At 42.9% G+C, this 21,794-nt stretch overlaps 1 protein-coding gene across 1 annotated transcript; it reads right to left on the bottom strand.

Annotated features, from left to right (window-relative positions):
• Positions 1-504: 504 nt before the first annotated feature.
• Positions 505-21,580, bottom strand: IVD (isovaleryl-CoA dehydrogenase). The gene is made up of 12 exons (XM_033145252.1): positions 21,416-21,580; positions 18,272-18,361; positions 14,369-14,420; positions 12,983-13,152; positions 10,277-10,370; positions 9,016-9,152; positions 6,212-6,308; positions 4,078-4,171; positions 2,960-3,041; positions 1,953-2,057; positions 1,266-1,338; positions 505-931 (listed from the first exon to the last, which is right to left on the bottom strand). Exons 1-12 carry the CDS (start codon positions 21,563-21,565, stop codon positions 798-800), a joined length of 1,278 nt encoding a protein of 425 aa, XP_033001143.1. The 5' UTR covers positions 21,566-21,580; the 3' UTR covers positions 505-797.
• Positions 21,581-21,794: the final 214 nt, after the last annotated feature.

Genomic DNA, 21,794 nt, shown 5'->3' with positions numbered 1-21,794 from the left:
CCGTCTTCTCCGTCAGCTGAGCTTTCGTTTCTTCTAGTAGGCAGAGCAAACATGCAGCTATGTTCACTGAGGGAAAGATTTGCAAAAGCACCTAACATTCCCCAGTCAAGTTGCCTCCTCTGCCTCCTCCCCAATTCACTCTTGGCCGGCACATTGTAGTGTTTTGACATTTTAACTGCTTCCAGAATGATAGATGGTGACATCACCGCATGAATCAAGCATGAGGTGGCAGTCCATCAAATGAATGAAGGCTTCGCGGGGTATTAATATACCTCAGTAAGCAGCAAGAGAGGATAGGAACAAACAAAAATGCATGCCTCCCATGTTACCAATGTTTCAGCAGCAGCCTTAATGCTGCCTGGGTGGCTGATCCCTTGAAATCCAAAAGAATCCCATAAAGTCAGCTAGCATTCTGGAGGTGTGATGCAACAGAACACCATGTTGCTAATCCCATTCACTAAAAACACGTTCGGGGGAGAGAAAAATCTACCGGTACTTCAATGGTTCACAAAACTGATAATCTTTTTTAAAGTGTACAAAATTTCTCCCTTTCTAAGCAAGCCATGTTGGCAGATATCCACATATTCCACTTGAGCTTCCTACTGTATTCCACTGTAATTGTAATACAATCACATGTTCTTAGGGAATCTAGTTGGGTTTGCATTGAGAACAGAAGGTCGAGAGATAAGTGGAGGTGGTCATTCTGGTAGCGGGAGCGGAAAAATGCTTGTGCGCTTTACAGTCTTAGAAATAAAAGGCCTCTCGGTTTGAAGTGTGATTCTCCTCGAATGACAGCGCTACTTAAAGGCAGCGTTAAACGACCGGCCTATGATGATTCTCCGCACCTCGCTGGTTCCTGCCCCTATTTCATATAGTTTGGCATCGCGCAGAAAGCGACCCATGGGGTAGTCATTGATGTAGCCGTTTCCACCTGCAACACAAGAAGGCAGACCTTAAAGTCTAGCAAGAGACAGAGCTCCTGGATGCAGACTGGATCCTGGGGGCAGCAGCTTGTGGGATGATGAATGCTGAATTTGGCCAAAATGGAAATCACTGAAATAGAAATCACTTATTAGCCCAGAGTGGCTGGGGCAACCCAGTCAGGTGGGTGGGGTACAAATAATAAAGTTAATAATTTTAGTAATAATTGCTCCCAATTCCATGATTAAAGCAGAGTAACAAGAAGACGGCATGCAATTGCGCAACTGCCTGCTAGGTCAGCCTGCCTTTTGGTAGGACAACTACATGCACATCTATGATCTTACCCAGACACTGGATTCCATCCAAAGCGACCTGAGTAGCACATTCCGCAGAGTAGAGAATTACTCCTGCACAGTCCTGGTGGAGCAGACAAGATCATTTTCAATGAAGAACTTCCAAGATAGACGTTCAGCTCTTCCAGCCCCAACCCCCCACAATCGACTGGCAGAATTGTCTAAGCCAGCCGTCTTTCTAGCTAAACCATATTTCGAATTCACACCATGGTTACCAACAGGGAACCACCCACCTTTTCTTCCGAGATGAGGGCACTGTTATGCGTCCCTTAAGCTCTGAATACCCCCACCCACTTGCAAATTGCAACATAAACCACAACATTCCTGGCTTCATGCTACGTTGAGTTTAGGTACACATGGAATTTAAGATAGCACTTCCGTTGTCCATCCTATTAGGTGGTCATCATTAGAGCACATGAAAGCTATGATATTAGCGGCAAAAGCAAGTGGCACAAATATTCAAGTAACACATCAATTTCACATGCTGCATCTATACGCCAAAGGAAAGCCATTGCCAAGTGGGCAAGGAAGTATTCTTCTCCTTTAAGAGAGTATTCAAAACATCATCTGTTTTCTACTGTGGACTTAGGTCTCTTACACTACTGATTCTTCACCTCTCCTGCTTACACAAAATACAGAAGGGTCAAAAAGAAATGTCGCAAGCACCCATGAGCTCACCTTTGCATTGCAGTGTCCTCGATCACAGGCCTTTGCGACATTGTACACATACTGTCGACAAGCCATCAGCCGTGTGTACATATCAGCCATTTTACCCTGCATGAGCTAATCAGAGCATAAGGAGAGAGAGAGAGAGAGATTTGGATTTATTTTCACAATTTTTATCACCCCTTGCTGCTATTCTTAGTATAAAAACAATTAAGAGGGCAACAAGTATACACACATAAAATAAATCAATAAAAACCATCAAGTTAAAAGTTAAGGAAGCCCGCAACTTACATAGGGGTTACATTCCGGGAATAGTGCCTAAAGTCAAAATTGTATAGTCAAAACACATTAGGTTCAATGGCAAGTGGGATTGCCAAAGTCATTTTCTCCGTCCCCTTATTTATTTATTTATCTATTTATTTATTTTGCCATGTGCATAAAGCTGAATGTGCACAAGTTAAATGCATGTAAATTGCGGCTTGCTGCATACATTTAGCGTTCGGACAGCAGCAACCTGAATCCTATTTTTAAAAACTCAAGACTTAAACGTACCTGCCCATATATATATATAAAAGTTTCACTGACCACTAAAAAGACAAGCATCCAGTAGTAAACATGTAGTGCACATTGCAATTCCAAATCCAACTAAAACTGAAATAGTTACCTGGTTATTCAAAGCTAACATCAGCTGCCATAATCAGCAAATCGAAACCAAACCCTGAATTTCTCCGAAGCCCTATATTTCCGAATGCACATTATCATGAGGTTCTAGCAATAGGAGACATTTCAGTGTTACTTTAAAATCAGCCAGGAACTAAAAAGGGACTTGGGGGAAATGGTTAGCTTCAGAATTGCTTGTTAGGAAATAAGCAGCATCACAGCTTTAGGTGGAAAAATTTATCTGAGGAAGACAGATTGATCCAAAACCAGTTTTATCCAACTGTAAAAGGAAGCAGGCCTCTGCCAAACTATAAAAGCAGGCTCTTAAAGTTCACTGGCAACCCTCTTATGGCTCTCACCTGAAAATGGCCAATTTTCTGTCCAAAAGCTTCCCTCACATGTAAATATGGGAGTGCGTGGTCCAGGACAGCCTGCATGATCCTGCAAGGGAAAGAGGCATGCAGATTTTAAAGATTTCCATCCTGCCTTTGAAAATACAATCCATAAAAACTAAAAGGCCTGCAAAAGCAGGAATAACAATAAAAAGTAGCCTACAGATAAACTGAAAAAGTCACAATTGAGATGTTGCAATACCCACGTGGGTATGTTTAGATGGATAGATGGATGGTTGGATAGGATAACATCTCCTGCCATAGAGAAACCTGTAATTTTTAACAAATGCATGTAGCTCTGTTTGTACACTAAAAATAATTAAATAAATCCAGAAGTCATAGTAGGTTAGGTACCAGTTTAGTGGTGGCACTAATCTATTCAGAAAACCCTGTATTAGATCACTGGCAACCCCGGTTAATAGGATCACCAGGTAGACCAGGTAGCAGGTGATGGGAAAGGTCTCTCTGCGTGAGATCCTCGGAAGCTGCCACTGGTCCATGTAGTAGATAGTAATGGCCAAAAGGACAAAGAGTCCTCTGTGATCCAAGGCAGATGCCTGTTATTAGAACACACTAAGAAGCTACAAAGAAGGGGGGAAGCTTTCAATTTTAATCAAAAGTCTCCATCAGGTTGGATATTAAAAATAAAAGGGGCAAAAAATATGCCACAGGCCATTCTACTGTCATTGACAATAGTATTAATCCGGGGTCCACAAACTCTGGCTGGCCTTAAGACCCAGCCAAGGCCTCACTGCTTTTCAAGGATTCCCAAAGGCAAGAGTTTCATGTCAGGGAGAATCCCATGGCATCTCTACATTCAGGGAGAAGGGTAGGTCCTCTCACTAGAGAGCAAAATATCTGCCGTTGTCTACACAGGAGACTATCCACATAGCTGATGGGATTTGCACAATTACTACAGCTGTTTTCAAGCTGTACTGTAGCACAGCAGTTGTGTGAGGTCACTAGCTCATAAAAAGATGAGCATCCCCCTCCAGCCATCAAAGCAGTGGTGATTCCATGTATTAATAGAACCAATGATGCACAACAAGCCATGTTACTAGAGTAATAAATAAATACATATTTACCCCAGGGGTCCGCCAGACAACACAAGTCTCTCCAGATCCAAGCCACTCATCAACACGTAGACTCCTTTACTCAGTTGCCCCAAGACATTCGCAGCTGTGAGGAGCAAGGGAAAGTTGATTCCTGGCGAACCTACACAATCCTAGATTGTGTGTCTATGTATGTGTGCTCACATAGGAGTATGCACAGGTAAATAAGCACAAACACAGTTACACCTTACACTCAAACATCACTTTTTATTTTCAAGCAACATAAACAGAGAGAAAGCAGCAACACGATCTCAGTTGCTCATGTACCTTGCACAAAACAGCTAGGTGTGTTTATGGCCTATGTCTTGGCATCGTTACTAAGGGACAGATCAAATTATGCATGAATTAGCTTCAATGGGAACTTGTTTTAATCTGTTGGTGATCAGAGTGCTGAATGCAGCATGATTCCAAGTGCCTGCTACAGACAGGAGACTCTTGAGTTCTAGACTAAAATATATATGTATTACAAAATTTGGCATACATATGCATTCAGTTGACTTAAGCCAACTTTTTCACCCTGTTCGCACATTATGGGAAGCCATAGTTAATGGTTTGCCATAAAAGCGCTGGTCTTCATCAGATTGCTCCTCCTTCACAAGAAGGAAATCATGATTCCAGGCTTGGCATTATAGCCAAACTGTGATTCGTTTTGCTCCAACAACTCATGATCAGTGAGCCAAGGACAAACCTTAGCTAGAGATCATGGTTTGCAGGGAGCAAAACAGGATCGCTGGTTCAGACATAACACTAAGCCAGTGTTGTTTGTTTCCTGCATGTGCTGGCATCCCACGTGCACGAGGCCAGTACTGTATCAATTTATGCACTACAAATGGTGCCTGAATCAGTGGTGTTACTCCACACCACTTACTGAACTTAACTGCTGAATTTGGACATGTGTTTTCTCCTCCCAACCTGCAGGGACCGAGGAAGGAAGCATGGGGCTCATGGGTGGGAGCACAGAATTAAACATTTAAAAACCCAGTTGGCAAATAGCATGGGTAATGCTGCTGAATGGAGATACTGCATGAAGTAACTCCTTGTGAAATACAAAAAAAAAGGAAAGAGCTGCATCTGAATTCCCTGAATGTACCTCCAACAATTATGCCTCGGGCAAAATACAAGATGAGCTTTCCAAATCCGCTCCTGACCATTGCTGCCTGACCTAAGAGTGGGACTCCGTGGGGCAGCACTCACGATCAAAGGAACCTGCGCAACACTTGGTGGAGCGCCAATGACACAAAGCCGCACGCTAATACAGCAGAGGGGGTGGCAAACACTCAAAAGCACACTCTGATCTAAGGGAAATGTTGCGTTGGAGATGCAGGAATCTACTGAAGCAGCTCGACACTGAGCAACGATTGAAGTGGTCCTGGGAGATCAGAGGGAGTCTCAAAAAGAACACGCGTTCTTTGCTACTGCTACTAATCTCTTCCGCTGAGGAGAGGGAGCCTATGGCCACGGGAGCACACTGGAAGGATCGGAAGCAGACTGTAAGGAAAAATGGCAGCCCGGCAGCCATTTAATTGGTGTTCCTAAAAAGTTTGTAAATCTGCCAAGCTGTCCTTGGGAAAGAGGGTGCAAGCAATCCGTCCTGGAGCTTCTCAGTAACACCTGCAAATTGGGGGTGGTTGGGGAAGAACTTGCCACACAAAGGGAACCAAGGAAGAGATCTTGGTTTTTCCCCACGGGACAGAAATCAGCCACAGGGAGTGTAAACCTGGTAGCCTATACTGGCTAGTCTTTCAACTGATGGCCTCACAGTAATATCACCTTCAAGTTGGGTACTGGCTCACATCTTGGTCCACTTTCCAGAAGTGTGGAGCAGGTCCACAAGCTTGCCCCCTTCAAGGGACAATTAAGACCTTCCTTTCTAGACAAGCTTGATAAGATTAATATTGCAAAACAAAACTAATGATGAGCCAAGTAGATTTGATGATGCTTTTATATATCACTTGCTTGAACTATTTAATAACATATGCTTTTCATGTTGGGTTTTATTTTTTCTGACTTTTCATTGTACACATATTTGAACATTGCAATGACTAGAAAATGTAAGGAAAGAGTTGCCATGGATTAAGGGAGGCAGTGCAACTTCAGTATCACTCACCAGGAATCTTGCAGTCCTCAAAGACCAATTCACAGGTATTTGACCCTCTCATTCCCAGTTTATCAAGCTTTTGTGCGGTGCTGAAACCAGGTGTACCCTGAAGAAAAGGGGAGGAAAAACTACTGGAAAAATCCATTTTTATTTTTATTTTATAAAGAGGCCGTTTGAATGATGGCACACTGCATGACAATTCAGAGGATAAGCAGGGAGAGGATTAAAATATTCATTATAAGAAGAAAACATGAAAGTGCCTACAGATAAACCCAAGTTTATTTCCTCCATCATCAAGTCAAGAACTTCAGATATTAGGGGAAGAAAACTCCAATCAGAGCGAACTCTGTTGTTTCCAGGCAGACCTGAGCCCCCGTGTCTTCTTCTCGAAGTGGAGCACTGGATGGCAGGTCCTTTGCCAAATGTCCAACTTTACCATCTGTAGAGCTGGCCCAGGAGAATCCTCTCCTCACAGGGACCCAAATGTGGCATTTGCCCAGAACTTTCAGGGAACATCAGCACAGATTCCCTGGCTCTGTTCCATGTGCCACAGAGCAGCACGGCAAACTTCGAAACGACAAGTGCTATCACCTGCGTACAGCTTACTTCAGCAACCATTGTAGATTCATTCAGCAGGGAAGAATTTTGAATTCATTTGAAGTGCAAGTCTTTTTTTTTAATTAGTATTTATTAAATTTTTAACCAAAATACATAAAGAAAAAACATAACTACAATAACAACAAACACAAAAACACAACAAGGACTTCCAGCGAGGACGCCATCGCGGGCGGTCGTGGGTCGCTTCGCTACTGAAGCGACCCAGGCCGACCGGGGGTAGGAGCCCCGCTACCGCAAAGCGGGGCTCCGATAAGCCGCGGGAAGAGCGTCCCGCGGCTTGGGCTCTCCGGCGAGCCCGCTATGGCTCCGAACCCTTCCCTCGTTCCCCCTGTAAAGGGGGAGCGGGGGTGAAGGGACCACAGAGCCAGGCTGTGGAGGCATGCCCCAACCGGTTCGGCGAAGCGGCGGCTGCCGCTCGCGATGAGCGAGTTCGTTCTACCTGTCAAAAAGGAAAAAAGAAGAAGCCCGTTGGCCGTGAGTACGTCTAATTTGGATTTATTACTGGTATTTGGCGCTCCGGGAGTTTACTACGGAAAGGAAGCCTGTTTATCTCCCTTTGTGTGGAGTGAAAGTAACTGTTTCTGATGGCTGCTGTTGCAGTGCTGGATACAATGTTTCGAATTTTGACAAGTGAGACTGATTAGATCCCCTTTGAGGGACTCAAGTTGGTGGAAATATTTCTTCCTAAAGTGGAAAGAATGTAATCTTTTCGCCCTGACTCCAGGGAAAATGGCTGCGGAAATCTGTGGTGGAGATGGAAAAATACTGTGACTAAGTTGGGAAAACATTGAAATCTGATACCTTATACCCACTTCTACCATGTTGGGTTTCGTTTTTAAGTTGGCCTTGGACTCTGGATTAACTCACGAACAAAGGACTATTCTTTTGAATTTAGAATTGCTGAACCAGAAACTAACTTTGCTGACCCAGGATGACAATTTATACATCACAAGAAAGACTATTCAGAACATTACTAGGATGGAACAAAACCTTGGCAAGGAACTCAAGGGAATTATTGAAGTATATAGTACAATGCTCTGGCAACTCCGAGAAGAGGAAAAATCCTGTTGGGGTGAGGGACCCAGGATTAGAAGACGGCTTATATCCAATTCCTGGAGTGAGAGTCCAGGAATGATGGGGAAAAGATACACATATTTACAACTAGAAGACGAACGGAATTTTGAAGCGGAGATGCTGCAAGGTGATGATCTGTGTACCCTGATGCTCCCTGCAAGGACTGTCATAGACTCTGTCTGGAACTGTGGCCTTACAAGGAAAGAGGACACTTTGAAAAAGGGTTTTGGCGTAAGATGGAGGAATGTTCGTGGGGAGACCCAGACAAGGCACAGGAAAATGGTCAGAAAAGGGATAGGGTGAAATATAATAAATTAAAATTAGGATTTATTATGGTACCCTGAAGCTGGTGTGTTAAGATTTTAAGTTTGTGAACTAGAGAAGAGATATTTGAATTTTTTGTTATTAACAGCAGTCTAAGCGAAAGAAGATGTATGATTTGAAATAAGAAGTAATTTGTTATGTTTTGAAGTTATACTTTTAACTAATATGAAGTTATATTTGGAATAGAGCTGATTTCAGTTAAGGAGTGATTAATATTGATTTTTGAATGATTTAATTTTTGAGGTAAGAAGTTACTAAAGTAAATTGGAATCGGAACCAAAGGAGGGAAAACGGGGGAAGTCACCTAGTAAAGATTCGAACTAGAAAAGTTTTTTTTTTGTATAAACAAGAAGAAGAATTGTTGGTGTATTTTATATCTGTTTTATCATGTTTTGATTGTGGGGTTGGGTTTTGGTCTGTGTTAGTGTATGTGCTGTGTTGTTTTTTGTTTTGTAAAAACCAATAAATTCTCTATATAAAAAAAAAACACACACAACAAAAACAACAACTTATTACATTTCTTGAAAATAATGATACTTCCTCACATCTTAGTGGGACTTCCTCCTGTCTCCTCCTCCTGCGTCCCTTGTAAATACCGTTTTTGTAACTTCCAAAATCTCCTATAATTCTATTCTATTTTCTAACAACAAACATTCTGAAGTGCAAGTCAAGCGCTAGGAACAAAAGCGTGACACCCCCCCCCCAAAAGAAATCTCACACCTGCGTGACAAGACACCACCTGGAAAATATCCTCCTTAGGGATAAAAAGAGGAAGCATTACTGTCCCATAAACCTACCTTCTCCACAATGAATGCTGTTATCCCTTGAGAAGCTGGAACAGCACTTGGATCTGTTTTAGCATAAACAATTAGGACGTCAGCATCTGGACCATTGGTAATCCAAAATTTGTTCCCGTTCAAAACAAAATAATCTCCTAGAAAGGATGAAACAAGCAGAAAATTCTGTTAAGACCCACATGACAACTTGACATTCACTAGTTATTATTCTCAATTTCTGGAAATTTGATTTCCCCCATTCCTAGGTCTAGCATATCAAGAACAAGAAAAACTTGCAGAGCTGCATCTTCTACTGCAAAAAAATACAGACACTACACAGCTCAGTTTTGTAGCTGGCTTCTTCTATAACCAGCCAGCTCTCTTGGAAAGTAGGGCTAGAATTGCCCCCATTCTTAAAACATTTTTGTTTAGGCAAAGCTGTCCAGACTTGCAGATGCTGATGCAATTTAATGCTTTTTGAATATTAATTTTAAATTATTTTTAAATGTTTCAAATTGCTTTTAACTGTTTTATTGATAATTTTAAATATTTCTTGTAAATTACATAGAGGTTTTACTAGTATCAAGCACTGTATAATAAAATTTCATAAATAAATACATGCTAAAATATATATTGATTCTCAAAATATTCACAACAGGATGCCTGGCCTACAAGACCAGTGTATCTTGAATAGTGTAATTTACATCACACACTCCCTTAACTTTGGAGTTTTTGTCTCTGAACCCGGCTTCTACATACACAGTTTCTTCCCCAGCTCTTGTTCCTAATACCACTTAATCTCTATTTTAAGGCCATGGGACCTCTGGAAACCAGAAATTTGTCTACTCCACTCCTGCCTTTCAGCAATCCCAATGAAGCTGAAATTGGGGTGTGGAACCTCTGGCCTGCTCATGCCCATCTTGCACCTTTCCATTTCCTGCTATTTCATTTATTTAGTCATCACATATTATATCCCATCTTTTTCTCCAGGGAGCTCAAGGTGGTGTACACAGTTTTCCCTCTCCTCACTTAATCCCCATACAACCCTGTGACATAGGTTAGACAGCGACTGGCCCAAAGTGAGCTTCATGGCCATGTGGAGTTTTGAACCTTGGTCTCCATTAGACCACACTGGCTATTCTGTTTGGGAGGATGCAAAGACACACACAGATTTGTGTTGGAAGTGAATGGACAAAACAAAATGCATAGAGGATCAGAAATTCTTAAATAGCAATGTCCAAAGGCCACTGTAGGTGGCAAATTCCAAATCGGTGGCATTTACCTTTTCTGTCTGCCCTCAGCCTCATAGAGACAACATCAGAACCAGCATTGGATTCACTCATTGCTAGTGCTCCAACATGCTCCCCGCTGATCAGCTGAAGGGACGAGAGGTGACAAGAAAGATATAAAATGAATTGTTTCCCTGCAGTCGTTCCCACTCTTGCCTTAAAAAACAGATCACAATAAACCTGAAAGTGTTTTCATGCTATGGTGGGGACACTACCTTTCTCCAATGAGGTCTACTATTTAAGAAATGGCACAAAAAGCAAGACATTGCAGTTTCACGAGGACGTGGCAAACTAAAACCTACAGTTTTAGTTGGATTCCTTAGGTAGGAGAGAATGCCAAGCAAACCGTGCTAGGGGACAGAGATGTCCCTCTTAATTCCCTATCCTGTGCTGTCCTTTGAAAATGGGTGACTGGACAGGGTAGACAGTTTGAAGACACTTGGAAAAAGGGCAATTCACAAAGAACAAGAATCTCCAGTATATGGAATAAATCAGGGGAATGGGACGAGATGCCAGAATGGTAGGCAATAAACTAAAGTCTTTGACCCTTGCAATGGAATAGCAGGTGGTGACCCTTCTTTTGGGCTCTCTTATGCCACGCTCTGGCATAGCAGCTGCTGCCTTCTCCCCCCCCCCATCAATTTCCTCCTGTCCACCTCTCTCCCCACCCCACCCCCCAAGTCTATTCCCTTTCAAACTTCTTTGGTTTACACGTGAAATAGATTTCATAACCAATCACTTGTGAGATAATGGCCAACTGCAACACCCCTCTACTACCGTAATATTGATTTATGATTTCAAATATATAATGGGATGTCGAATACAAGTGTCTCAGGTTACCGAGATTCAAACCACACAAGTTTCATCCTGCGCTCAGATGGGCAAAGGCTGTTTATAAGATATAGAAGTGGAAACTGTTCATTCATTTGGGTGACGGTAGTAGATTAAGAAAAAGGAATGTATTATAAAATCAAAAATCGGGTTCCATCGTAATTCACCCCAAACTAAATAAAAACCCTGTTTCAGGTGGCCCCTGTAGACACTTTATAAAGAACAACAGTTGGAGAACCCTACCTTTCCTAGTCATCAGTCTTCTTATACACATCCCCTGGCATGTGAAGACTGTTTATTCCAGCAGGCCTTTGGGAACTGACTGCTCTTAAGGAAAGGTCTTTTAATAGTGCTGTGCTGTTTTTAGTGTTTTTACTATCGCACTGGAAATTGATCATGGGGGGTGGGGAGTTTTCTTGCGTGACAAACAGCAAGGAGAGATTGAGGTAGCCTTGAAGTTTTGGTTTGTTCTTAAGGGCACAACAGAGGATGATGCTGTCAGGGCCTTTTCCCAACCTGTTTTCTGCCAGCAGAAGCATCCTATGACTCTCGAGTGCTTCCTCTTCTTCCCGAAACTAGCCACAGACCATCCATGGCAGCCAGTTTGGTGTAGTGGTTAAGAGCGGCAGACTCGTAATCTGGGGAACCGGGTTCGTGTCTGCACTCCTCCACATGCAGCTGCTGGGTGACCTTGGGCTAGTCACACTTCTCTGAAGTCTCTCAGCCCCACTCACCTCACAGAGTGTTTGTTGTGGGGGAGGAAGGGAAAGGAGAATGTTAGCCGCTTTGAGACTCCTTCGGGTAGTGAAAAGCGGGATATCAAATCCAAACTCTTCTTCTTCTTCTTCAAAGGACAAACTGCAGGACAAGCTGGTTAAATACCCTTGTGTGCAGAGCATGTCAGAACAGTCTGAAGTTTTGAATTTTTAGAAAGCAAATTAGGACTCACTACAGGGGACCAAAGTGCGTCTGGTGCTATATGACAGATATGACAACAGCTTCTCCTGCTCCCGATGAAACGCATAAGGCAGTTTTGAACAGTGATGACTCAGAGCTGGGTACGTGAACCGACTCCACTGAAAAGCATCATGTTTGACAGGAGGACAGACAAGTTTATGAATATGAAACGTTCACAATGTTTGCTCTGTGACAGATCATCCACCAAGTGATCAACTTGCATGTGTTAATCAACCTTATGGAAATCCAGATGCCGCTCCTGCCTCTACTTAATAGCCTGTGTGTTAACTATTCTAAACTAAATTCTGAAAAAGGCAGAGGGATACCAAAGCCAAGAATGCAGACTTTTCCAGCTTGCACCTTCCAAGCTGAAGGTGGGAGGAGGATGCCAGTCTGGTTCAACAAAATGCAATTCTAAATATGTCCGATAAAACTCAGTGGAACTTGCTCCGGAGTAAAGGAACTTAGGGTTTCATTGCACATTTGGATTTCAAACCAATAGTCTTTTCTCCCAAAGATACGTGACTTTTATTTGCAGCAACAAAACAGAAGATTTTTATTTTTTAAAAAAAAGATATAGAGTTCAGGGTTGTGGTTTTTTTTTTTTAAAATGACTTTTCATTAATAATGTTTTAGATGGTTTTTATATATGTTTTCTTATTTTTAACTATATTATTTAATCTTTTTTATATCTGCCACCCCAGGGGAGGAAGGGCAAAATAGAAATTTAATAATAAATGAATAAAATGCTTGGAAATATACAATTAAATTTTAAATAAAATGATGGGGGCAAAGTGTCCAATTTTGGAGCATTATTTTTCTTTGCTCCAAGAAACATGTTCTGTAATTGAAGCTGTTACCGAGCATGCTTCTAGTTCCCTGGATACATCAAACTCCACAATTCCACATACCTTGGGCAAGTACTTCTCTTTCTGTGCTTCGTTGCCGTTCCTCACCATCTGATTGACGCAAAGGTTAGAGTGGGCGCCGTAGCTCAGCCCAACAGCTGCGGAAGCCCGAGAAATCTCTTCCATCACCAACACGTGGTCCAGGTATCCCATCGCAGAGCCACCATATTCAGCTGGTAAGAAGAAAATACTTATAGACTTACCTAGACCACGGTCAAAGAGCCTTGTGACACAGTTAAGATTTAAAACGGCATAGGCTTCCTTGTACTACACTCCACTCATCAGATGCGTGAAGTGTAATCCCAAACTGGCAGACATATATGCACATACCATCAGGAGGTGGGGCAGAAGTGAGGTCAGAGGGAAGCAAACAACAAAGAGAGCAGGCAGTGATGAATGAATTACACAGTTACAACTTTAGGAAATGGTGGGAGATATTTCATATGACTAACTCCTAGGGGCACACGCAACATTCGCCAACTAGGGCTCCCTGTGTGTGCATGCTCCATCATAGGCACATACATGTTTGTCACATGTAACAAAAGTACACATTACCTCCGAACAAAGGCAATATCCATATAGAAAACATGTCATACATAAGGTGTTATTTTAGATCTCAACAGCCTTGGCCTTTAACAAACTGCCAGTGAGCTAATCGGGTCTGTTTTTCCCTCAAGCCCTTAGCTCCATAGGGCGCACCTCGTTTTTAGAGGAGGAAACAAGGATTTTTTTTCTGGTTTTCCTCTTCTAAAAGCCCTGTTTTATTTTAGGATCAGCTAAAAGTTTTGCAACTTTTTTGCAAAGGGAAAAGCCCTGTTTTTTTGAGGATCAGCTAAAAGTTTTGCAGCTTTTTTTGCAAAGGGGGAAAAGCAAAGCTCCTATTGCAAAGGGGGAAAAGCAAAGAGGAAAAGCCCCATTTTTATGGGGTTCAACTCACATTTCTGCAGCTTCTAAAGGAAAGGGAGCCTTTTCTACAGTTTCCAGACAGATAAGCTAATCAGCCAGTCACATGTCGCTGGGGAAACAAACAACCTCCCTCTGCAGCACATTCAACAATGGAGGGCGGGGCTGAAAGGGAGCGGGACTCTTATCTCTCTCCCGATCTCTTGCTGATCAGCTGCTGAGCAGGGTCCTTTCAACACTCCATTTTCTCTTTGTAAAATAAAAAGCATGATCCTCTTTTGGCCCCTGGGCAATTCAGCTCCAGGGACCACCATTCGCTCCAAAAGACGTACAGATATTTCCCCTTACTTTTTAGGAGGAAAAAAGTGTGTCATATGGAACGAAAAATACGGTATTCATTCACACAGATTACTAAATGCAGCATTTCCCACTTAAATATACCATATTTCGTCAGAATGAGGAAGGCAGGGCTAGCTACACACTCACCTGGAGCAGTTATTCCTAGAACACCTAGATCACCCAGCTTCTTCCAGAATGCCTACAAAGAGCAGAGCAAAGCTGTTAGAGAGGCTCTGACCTTTCACAAGACCAGGAACCAGGTTTTTTTTTTTAAATCATCTCCCTGAACATATCATTTTAATTTCCCCCACAGAAGCAAAAAGCTGGGCAAAATATTGGTTGTCATGGAACCTGCTGTGAAACAGAAGGTCACAGCCACCTTGAATACTTCACATCCACTAAAGATTTGTTCCATAAAAATTAAGAAATACTAAAAAAATAGAACTTCTTCCATGCTGCTACCCAGCTAGAGCCACCAGAACGATGCACTCTGTAATCCTAAATAAATTAACATATGAACTTGCATTACATGAATGCGATGAACATTATAAGCATTTATTTATACAGCACCATCAATGTACATGGCTCCAGACATCTGGCTCTTCTGCAACCCAACCTGATAGCATTTCTGGTGCAAGCTCAAAACAAGCACTCTGCCATCATTTTGCAGACAATCATTAGCTCACCAAGATCAAAGGAGTCTATACAACATTATTTTCCACAAGGTGATCCCAGGTAGTGAAAACATGTGTCACATATCCGCTATAAAAGTCTCTGTGAGATGGGGCACACAAGACACAGGAGGAGGAATGAAGGGACAGGATTATACAGTAAGCTCACAACTTATGTGGCAGACAGTTATGTTCCATGGATCACACCTAAAGTCAAAATTGCATGTAGTTAAAACCCACTGGGTTTATTATTATTATTATTATTATTATTATTATTATTATTATTATTATTATTTCCCCGCCCATCTGGCTGGGTTTCCCCAGCCACTCTAGGCAGCTCCCAACAGAATATTAAAAACATGATAAAACATCAAACATTATAAACTTCCCTAAACAGTTACAGGTAGTTAGCCGTGTTGGTCTGCCATAGTCAAAACTATGGTTTTGACTATGAGAAGGTTAAGGGGTGATATGATAGCCATGTTCAAATATATAAAAGGATGTCATATAGAGGAGGGAGAAAGGTGGTTTTCTGCTGCTCCAGAGAAGCGGACACGGAGCAATGGATTCAAACTACAAGAAAGAAGATTCCACCTAAACATTAGGAAGGACTTCCTGACAGTAAGAGCTGTTCGACAGTGGAATTTGCTGCCAAGGAGTGTGGTGGAGTCTCCTTCTTTGGAGGTCTTTAAGTGGAGGCTTGACAGCCATCTGTCAGGAATGCTTTGATGGTGTTTCCTGCTTGGCAGGGGGTTGGACTGGATGGCCCTTGTGGTCTCTTCCAACTCTATGATTCTATGAAAACAAAATAAAAAATAAAATCCTTCCAGTAGCACCTTAGAGACCAACTAAGTTTGTTCTTAGTATGAGCTTTCGTGTGCATGCACACGAAAGCTCATACCAAGAACAAACTTAGTTGGTCTCTATGGTGCTACTGGAATGATTTTTTTTATTTTTTATTTTGTTTTTTCCCTAAACAGGGCAGCTAAGATTGCCAACAACATTTTTCCTGGAACCCTGCCCACTTTTTAATATATTCCCATGTGCATAAAGTTGAATGTACACCAAGGTAAATGGGCATAAGTTGTTGGCTTACTGTACAACACAGATAGCCAGAGGGGATGTAACTGTAGAAACCAAAACATTTGCAAACTTTGGAGCAAAGCAGATTTCTCCTCCTGCTTCCTTCCCTGGTTAGCTAACTGGTTTTAGAAAGGAATCTTGTGCTGCCCTATTATAATCTTCTTTTAATGCCAATGTTGGACCAATCCACACATCCTTCCTTGTGCAGCATTGAACTACAGACCTGTGGCTGCTAGAAGGAAGGATTTGGTGCATTTGTTGGCTGAAGAGGTGGCTCAGGGGTTTGGAGAAGCACAGTAATTTTGTATAGAAGCAAGAGTTCAAAAAGTTTGATGAACATTATCTTTAGTGCATCTTGCTCCAAGCAAATGTGCCTACAGTTCAATAAAACCAGCACTATTTCCCCCCACTTAGTGTAGCTCTACATGCACATCACCATTTAGATCAACCTTTGCTTATGAGTCACCACCACCAATTAAATAGCAACGTTCATCTCCCAGAACTGACACACTGTCCGCTGAGCACTCTCTCTTCTGCAGTGATGCTTCATCTTCCCAAGACATTCCTGACACAATGGAAAATGTGACAGGTTGCCAATCACCAGCAGGTTTTCCTCACTGGCAGGGTGACAGGGAATCATAGCAGTATTAAGCCGAACCATTTCAAATTAGGAGCCACCCACTTATAATCAGGAGATCAGCTCAGAAACAAGAACACTTTGTTTTTTTTAGAAAAGCTTCTGGGATCTCTCAGTATTTGACACTCCTCTGTCACATCAGCTCGAATCCAGGAAGAGTTTCTTCCACCTGCACATCTCACAATGATTTCCCCCCTAGTTCTGCCTGTCCAGCCAGAATCTGAAACAGCGAAGGACAGGTCTTTTGGTAGTGTGGGATATGCCCAACTGAACTTCACACAAAGCTGCTGTTGGTCCACCCAGTCAAATAATGTCTACTCTGACTGGCAGCAGCTATACAAGATCACAGGTAAAGCTTTGCCCCAAGCCTGCTTGGATGTTTTAGCAGCTGAAGCTTAGTGGGAGGCACCAGAGATTGAAACCAAGAGCTTCTGCATGAAAACATGTGCTCTGCCACTGAGTTACTGTCCTTCCCTTTGGAGGGACTCATTGGATGGCTTTTGATTGTATATACAAGGCAAGGAAGGAATTGATGTCTCATAAATGTCCCAGCTGCCCTGGGAAGATGGAGGCACATGGAGAAGGGGAACTGACTTCCCCTGCCTTAAGATACGTTGACACTGCAGTAGTCCTTAAGTTGTTTTCTAGACAAACACCTTACTGCAGCACACCTGCTCTCTGGGCCTGGAACATTGTCAGGACAGATGGCCCTGATTTCTGGAGGCGTCACCTTTTAATCTACGCTTTTCAAGTTTCTGTCTCCAGGAGAAGTTACATAATTATGTTAGAGGACAGATAGGAGACCTGCCCTTTCTCTGTGCCCAGACTAGAAGGCAAGTGGGCTGCCAGAAAATGGACAGAGCCATTTCCCAGACTCTTAACAGCCCGTTACAATTCACCGGGGGGGGGGGGGGGCTAACTTTTGTGGACTTAATTACAAAGTGACTTACTGCTAATGGTTATTTTGCATGACTGACCTTCTGGAAATGGTACAATTGCCAATAACTGTAGTCATTTTGTTTACTTTCTGTACTTCTGAGAACTGGTTACCTTTCCAAGTTATCCTGGTGAAGGACACCATATAATTCAACTGCAAGGTGCCACAGCACTCAAAAATTGGTTCCATAAAAGGCTATTGCAAACATTTTAAAGTAATTCTCTGTGAAACACAGCAGGTACAGTATAAAAGTTCTAGTACATATGAACTTTCCAAGTACTGAAAGGCTTATAAAAGCAACAGTGAGAAGCAGGAAGTCCCATAAAAATATCTCTAGCTCATTAACAATTAACACAAGAAGGAATCTGTTAAATCCCACATTCTAGAAACCCAACATCTGGAACAGTTAACTCTTTACAACCTGAAGAAGGTTCCAAGAAAAGATTTATATGCTCAGGAGAGGCTACACACTCTTTTAGGTGATGGAGACAGAAAACTTTGAAAAAGAAGACAGAAACAATACCAAACATGTATATTTTATTCATTCTTGCTGAATAGCATACATGTCCTTTTCCCTCATGGATTTAGTTGTTTATTCTTTCTAATGGGTAGGCATTTTGTAACTTTCTCAAACCCTTCATATTTGCATCCTTTAAATTATATTCACGCATCTCCCAAAGTCATGTTATATAATAAGTAGATCACAGTACTAAAGCACTTACCCTCATGCCTTCAAATTCATTCTGCTGATCAATTTCTTGGGCCTTTGGAGCCAAGTGCTCCTGACAGAATTTGAACATAGTTTGCCGAAGCTGTTAGAAATGAAAATGTAAAAGTGCACATTATAAATCACAATTGCTAAGTTCCTTCCTTTGAATGCTATCAAAAAGGTTCCCTAGCTGTTTTTCTTCGATATATCAAGCCCAGAATAGAATATTCTATTAAATTCCCACTTATGGTCAATAAAACCGTTTAGCGCTAACTATGGTGGCAGCTGAAACCTGTGAAGTTACTGACAAAGCACTTTCCATCTAGTCTACAATGTATATCTCTTGATAGTTTAAAACAGGTTTAATCTGGTTTTTAAACAGTTATCCCCTACCTAGTAACATGAAGAAGTTTGTTGGCTCTGTTTAAAATATTTTATACTAAAATATACCAAAAGAACTTGGGTGTGTGGATGGGTAGAAAAAAGTTCACACTAATTCCCAACTACCCTTGGGCCTATCTATGCATCATGCCAACACCGAAAAAGTAATGTTCAACTAAGCAAGCAACGTGACATTTCCAAGTCCCAAAGCCAGCAAAACCAAACCAAACCCACAGAGCCATTCTAAAGAATGCTGCATGCAATACATGGCCCAAGACTGCTGATTGAGCCGAACTGATGGATGGGATCCTGGGGTCTCTCAGGAAAATGGAGAGGCCTCAGAAGCAGAAGGCCTTGGCTGTCACTGGCCCTGAAACCCCGTTTTGAGGTCTTCCACGGAGGGGAGATTTACATTCATAAAGCCTTCTGCAAATATACTAGGGCCCGCTGATAGAGGAACATCTCAGCCTCTTTTTAACTGATGTGGGAGTTAGGACTTGCTCTGTAATACTACTATTGGATGAGATGCTTTAGCATGTACATAACAAGAATCTATCATTTGGGCACAACCAAGACTTCTTCTTTTTTTAAAAAAGTCTCACTTAAAAACCTGTATGATCAAGTATCATTAGCCCCACTTTTTACAGGAGAAACAAACCACTAAAATGGATGGACGCAGCATGAGAGGTTTACAGCCAAATCACTGCTTGATAAGCTATAAAAGGTTTCACTACATCACTGCTACACACACTGTATACTATAAAGATTACACTGGAGCTAGTACCGGTATATACTACATCACATCAGCTTTCTATCTTGCCCAAACCCGCCTCTCTGAACTGGTAGTGGCCCTCTAGATATAATTCCAGCACAGGAAACCGAAATCACAGATGGCACTCTGCACCCCGCAAAACGTACGTTCTACAACTGAGCAGTAATCCCAAAACGTAAGGGACAATCCACCTGATCTTAAAACACATCTGTGGAATTCCCTCCCCCACAAATTCAAGTCTGACTCACTTCTGCAGGCCTTCAAAACAGACCCTAAATGTTCCCCCTAACGAACTTTTTATTGATTTCATTGCCGAGTCCTTTTGTCTTTGTATCAGATGCTACTTTTGATCTATATTGTTTATTGTATTGGTTTTAAGTCATTGCAAACGTATTTACTTGGAAATCCTACTGGTTCCAGTACAATTTAATTTGCCAAGAAATCATTCTTAGAATTGCATCTGAAGAGAGCGGTGCCGCAAGAGCCTAACTGAAACTTAGACACTCCCTCCCTTGACTTGCCATTGTGTCACGAGGACAGTAAGCAGCTACCAGTTGCTGACTAAGATTTAGAAAACACCTTCTTTTCCAAGGCTAGCAGCACACTCTTTCAAAGAGACACAAAGGAAGAAAATGAACTGGTGGAAACTGACACCCACCCTTAAAGGCACTTTTATTTATTCTTTGGTGCTTTTGAAAGGATAGGGATAGTGGAAATATCCTCCTTTATATAGAAAATTACTGATAGAATGCTGGTAAGCTCTGTTATCTTATTCACTGACTGAAAAAACCTGGGAGAGCTATCTGGCTTACACCATCCTAGAAGAAAATCTAGTTCCCTGAGCCATTTTGAAATCTAGTAGCTTTAACAGGTTTCTCCAGATAGAGCTGAGCAAAACATATACCCCCTAACTTTTGAACTAAACTACATGTGACTTTGCCACCCAAAGGTATTTCATGTGTGAATGGACCTGCAATCTAAAGCAGAGGACTGTCACAAGGTGTGTGTGGGGTGTGTGTGTGTGTGTGTTGTTGACTCCTTCCTATCTGGTGGCTTTGTTATTGCTGTTGGTTGTTAACTGTCACCCCCTTAACCAAAGTTTGGGGGGGGCAGGAGAGAGAGAAAAGAGTGGGTGGGAAGCACTTGTTTTAACAGGAAACCCAGAAGAGGAGAAAAGCTCAATCACAACCTCCACAGCTGCATTTTTGGTATCTGAAGAAGTGTGCATGCACACGAAAGCTCATACCAGGAACAAACTCAGTTGGTCTCTAAGGTGCTACTAGAAAGAATTTTCGATTTTGTTTTAGCTGCATTTTTGTAAGAGAAAGAAAACCAATTCACTACATTTAGTCTGGTCATTAAAAGAGTGACCTTTTATGACCCTTCCTAGTACACTTAGGAGAGGAGTAGAGACATTAATCTGCAGTGGTGACTGTAACTAAGGAAGGGCAGCTACTCCGAATTAACTGCTGTGCTAAGGGTGCAAATCTGTGTCCACATCAAAATGAGATCTCACACTGGGACCCTTTCATTTGCTCCAGAGCCCAGGCCGACTTACAGCTGTGGAAATATAAAGGGCAGCCCTGCAAAATAACAGAAGGAAAGTTGCTGCGCTGGGAAGAAGAGGGGATCAGGGCTGCCTACGAGTTGCCCTTTCAAACTCGGAAGTCGTCCTCCACCGTATTAGAAATTTGGAGACACGATAACCCAATGCCGAGGCTAGAGGGGTGGAGTGGGCACTCTGCAGATGCTCAGAGGCGCTCGCGTCTTTCCGACCACTGCTCCCTATGGTCCAGAGCAGCAAAGCTGTTATTGAGAACTGGCCGTCGCGGGAGAAGGCCCTGCGCGAGCACCCCAAGGGGCGGGACCCTTCGAGGCCAGCAGGAGCGCAGCTCTGAAGCGCGACTCCTGCGCGGGGTCTGGACGGAGCAGGCGCAGACGGGGCGTCGGGGAGAGAAAGGCTCCCGGCGAGCGACCTTCAGCCCAGCAAGGGCTCCGCTGTACCTGCTGCTGCTCCTCGCTCAACCCATTAACCGTATCATCCAGTGGGGCTCCGGCGCAGCCTCGCCGCCCCTGCGACAGTCCTCCCAAGAAGCGGCGCCGGGCCCAGCCGGCCACCCCTCGCCTCAGCGCTGCTGCCGCCGCCGCCGCCATCTCTGTTCCTTGTGCGACTCGCCAGGCCCGTGGATCCTGGCTCCGCCCCAGAGGCCTTCTCTACCAACCAGCGCTAGCGGGTGGGGACTGGTTGCCCAATGAGAGGGGTGGGAGGGAGAAACAAGAGCCAATCGCTGCGAGGACGCTGCCTTTAATCAAAGCCAAGGAATCGGCTTTGGGTGGGCCCGTGGCAGGCGGCGGCAGCAGCTTCGCTCCCGCGCTATCCCAC

The sequence above is a fragment of the Lacerta agilis genome, chromosome 1 (assembly GCF_009819535.1).
Source record: "Lacerta agilis isolate rLacAgi1 chromosome 1, rLacAgi1.pri, whole genome shotgun sequence".
NCBI classification, from domain to species: domain Eukaryota; kingdom Metazoa; phylum Chordata; class Lepidosauria; order Squamata; family Lacertidae; genus Lacerta; species Lacerta agilis.
The sequence above is the reverse complement of the archived record's forward strand: the minus strand, read 5'-3'. Positions and strand labels throughout refer to the sequence as shown.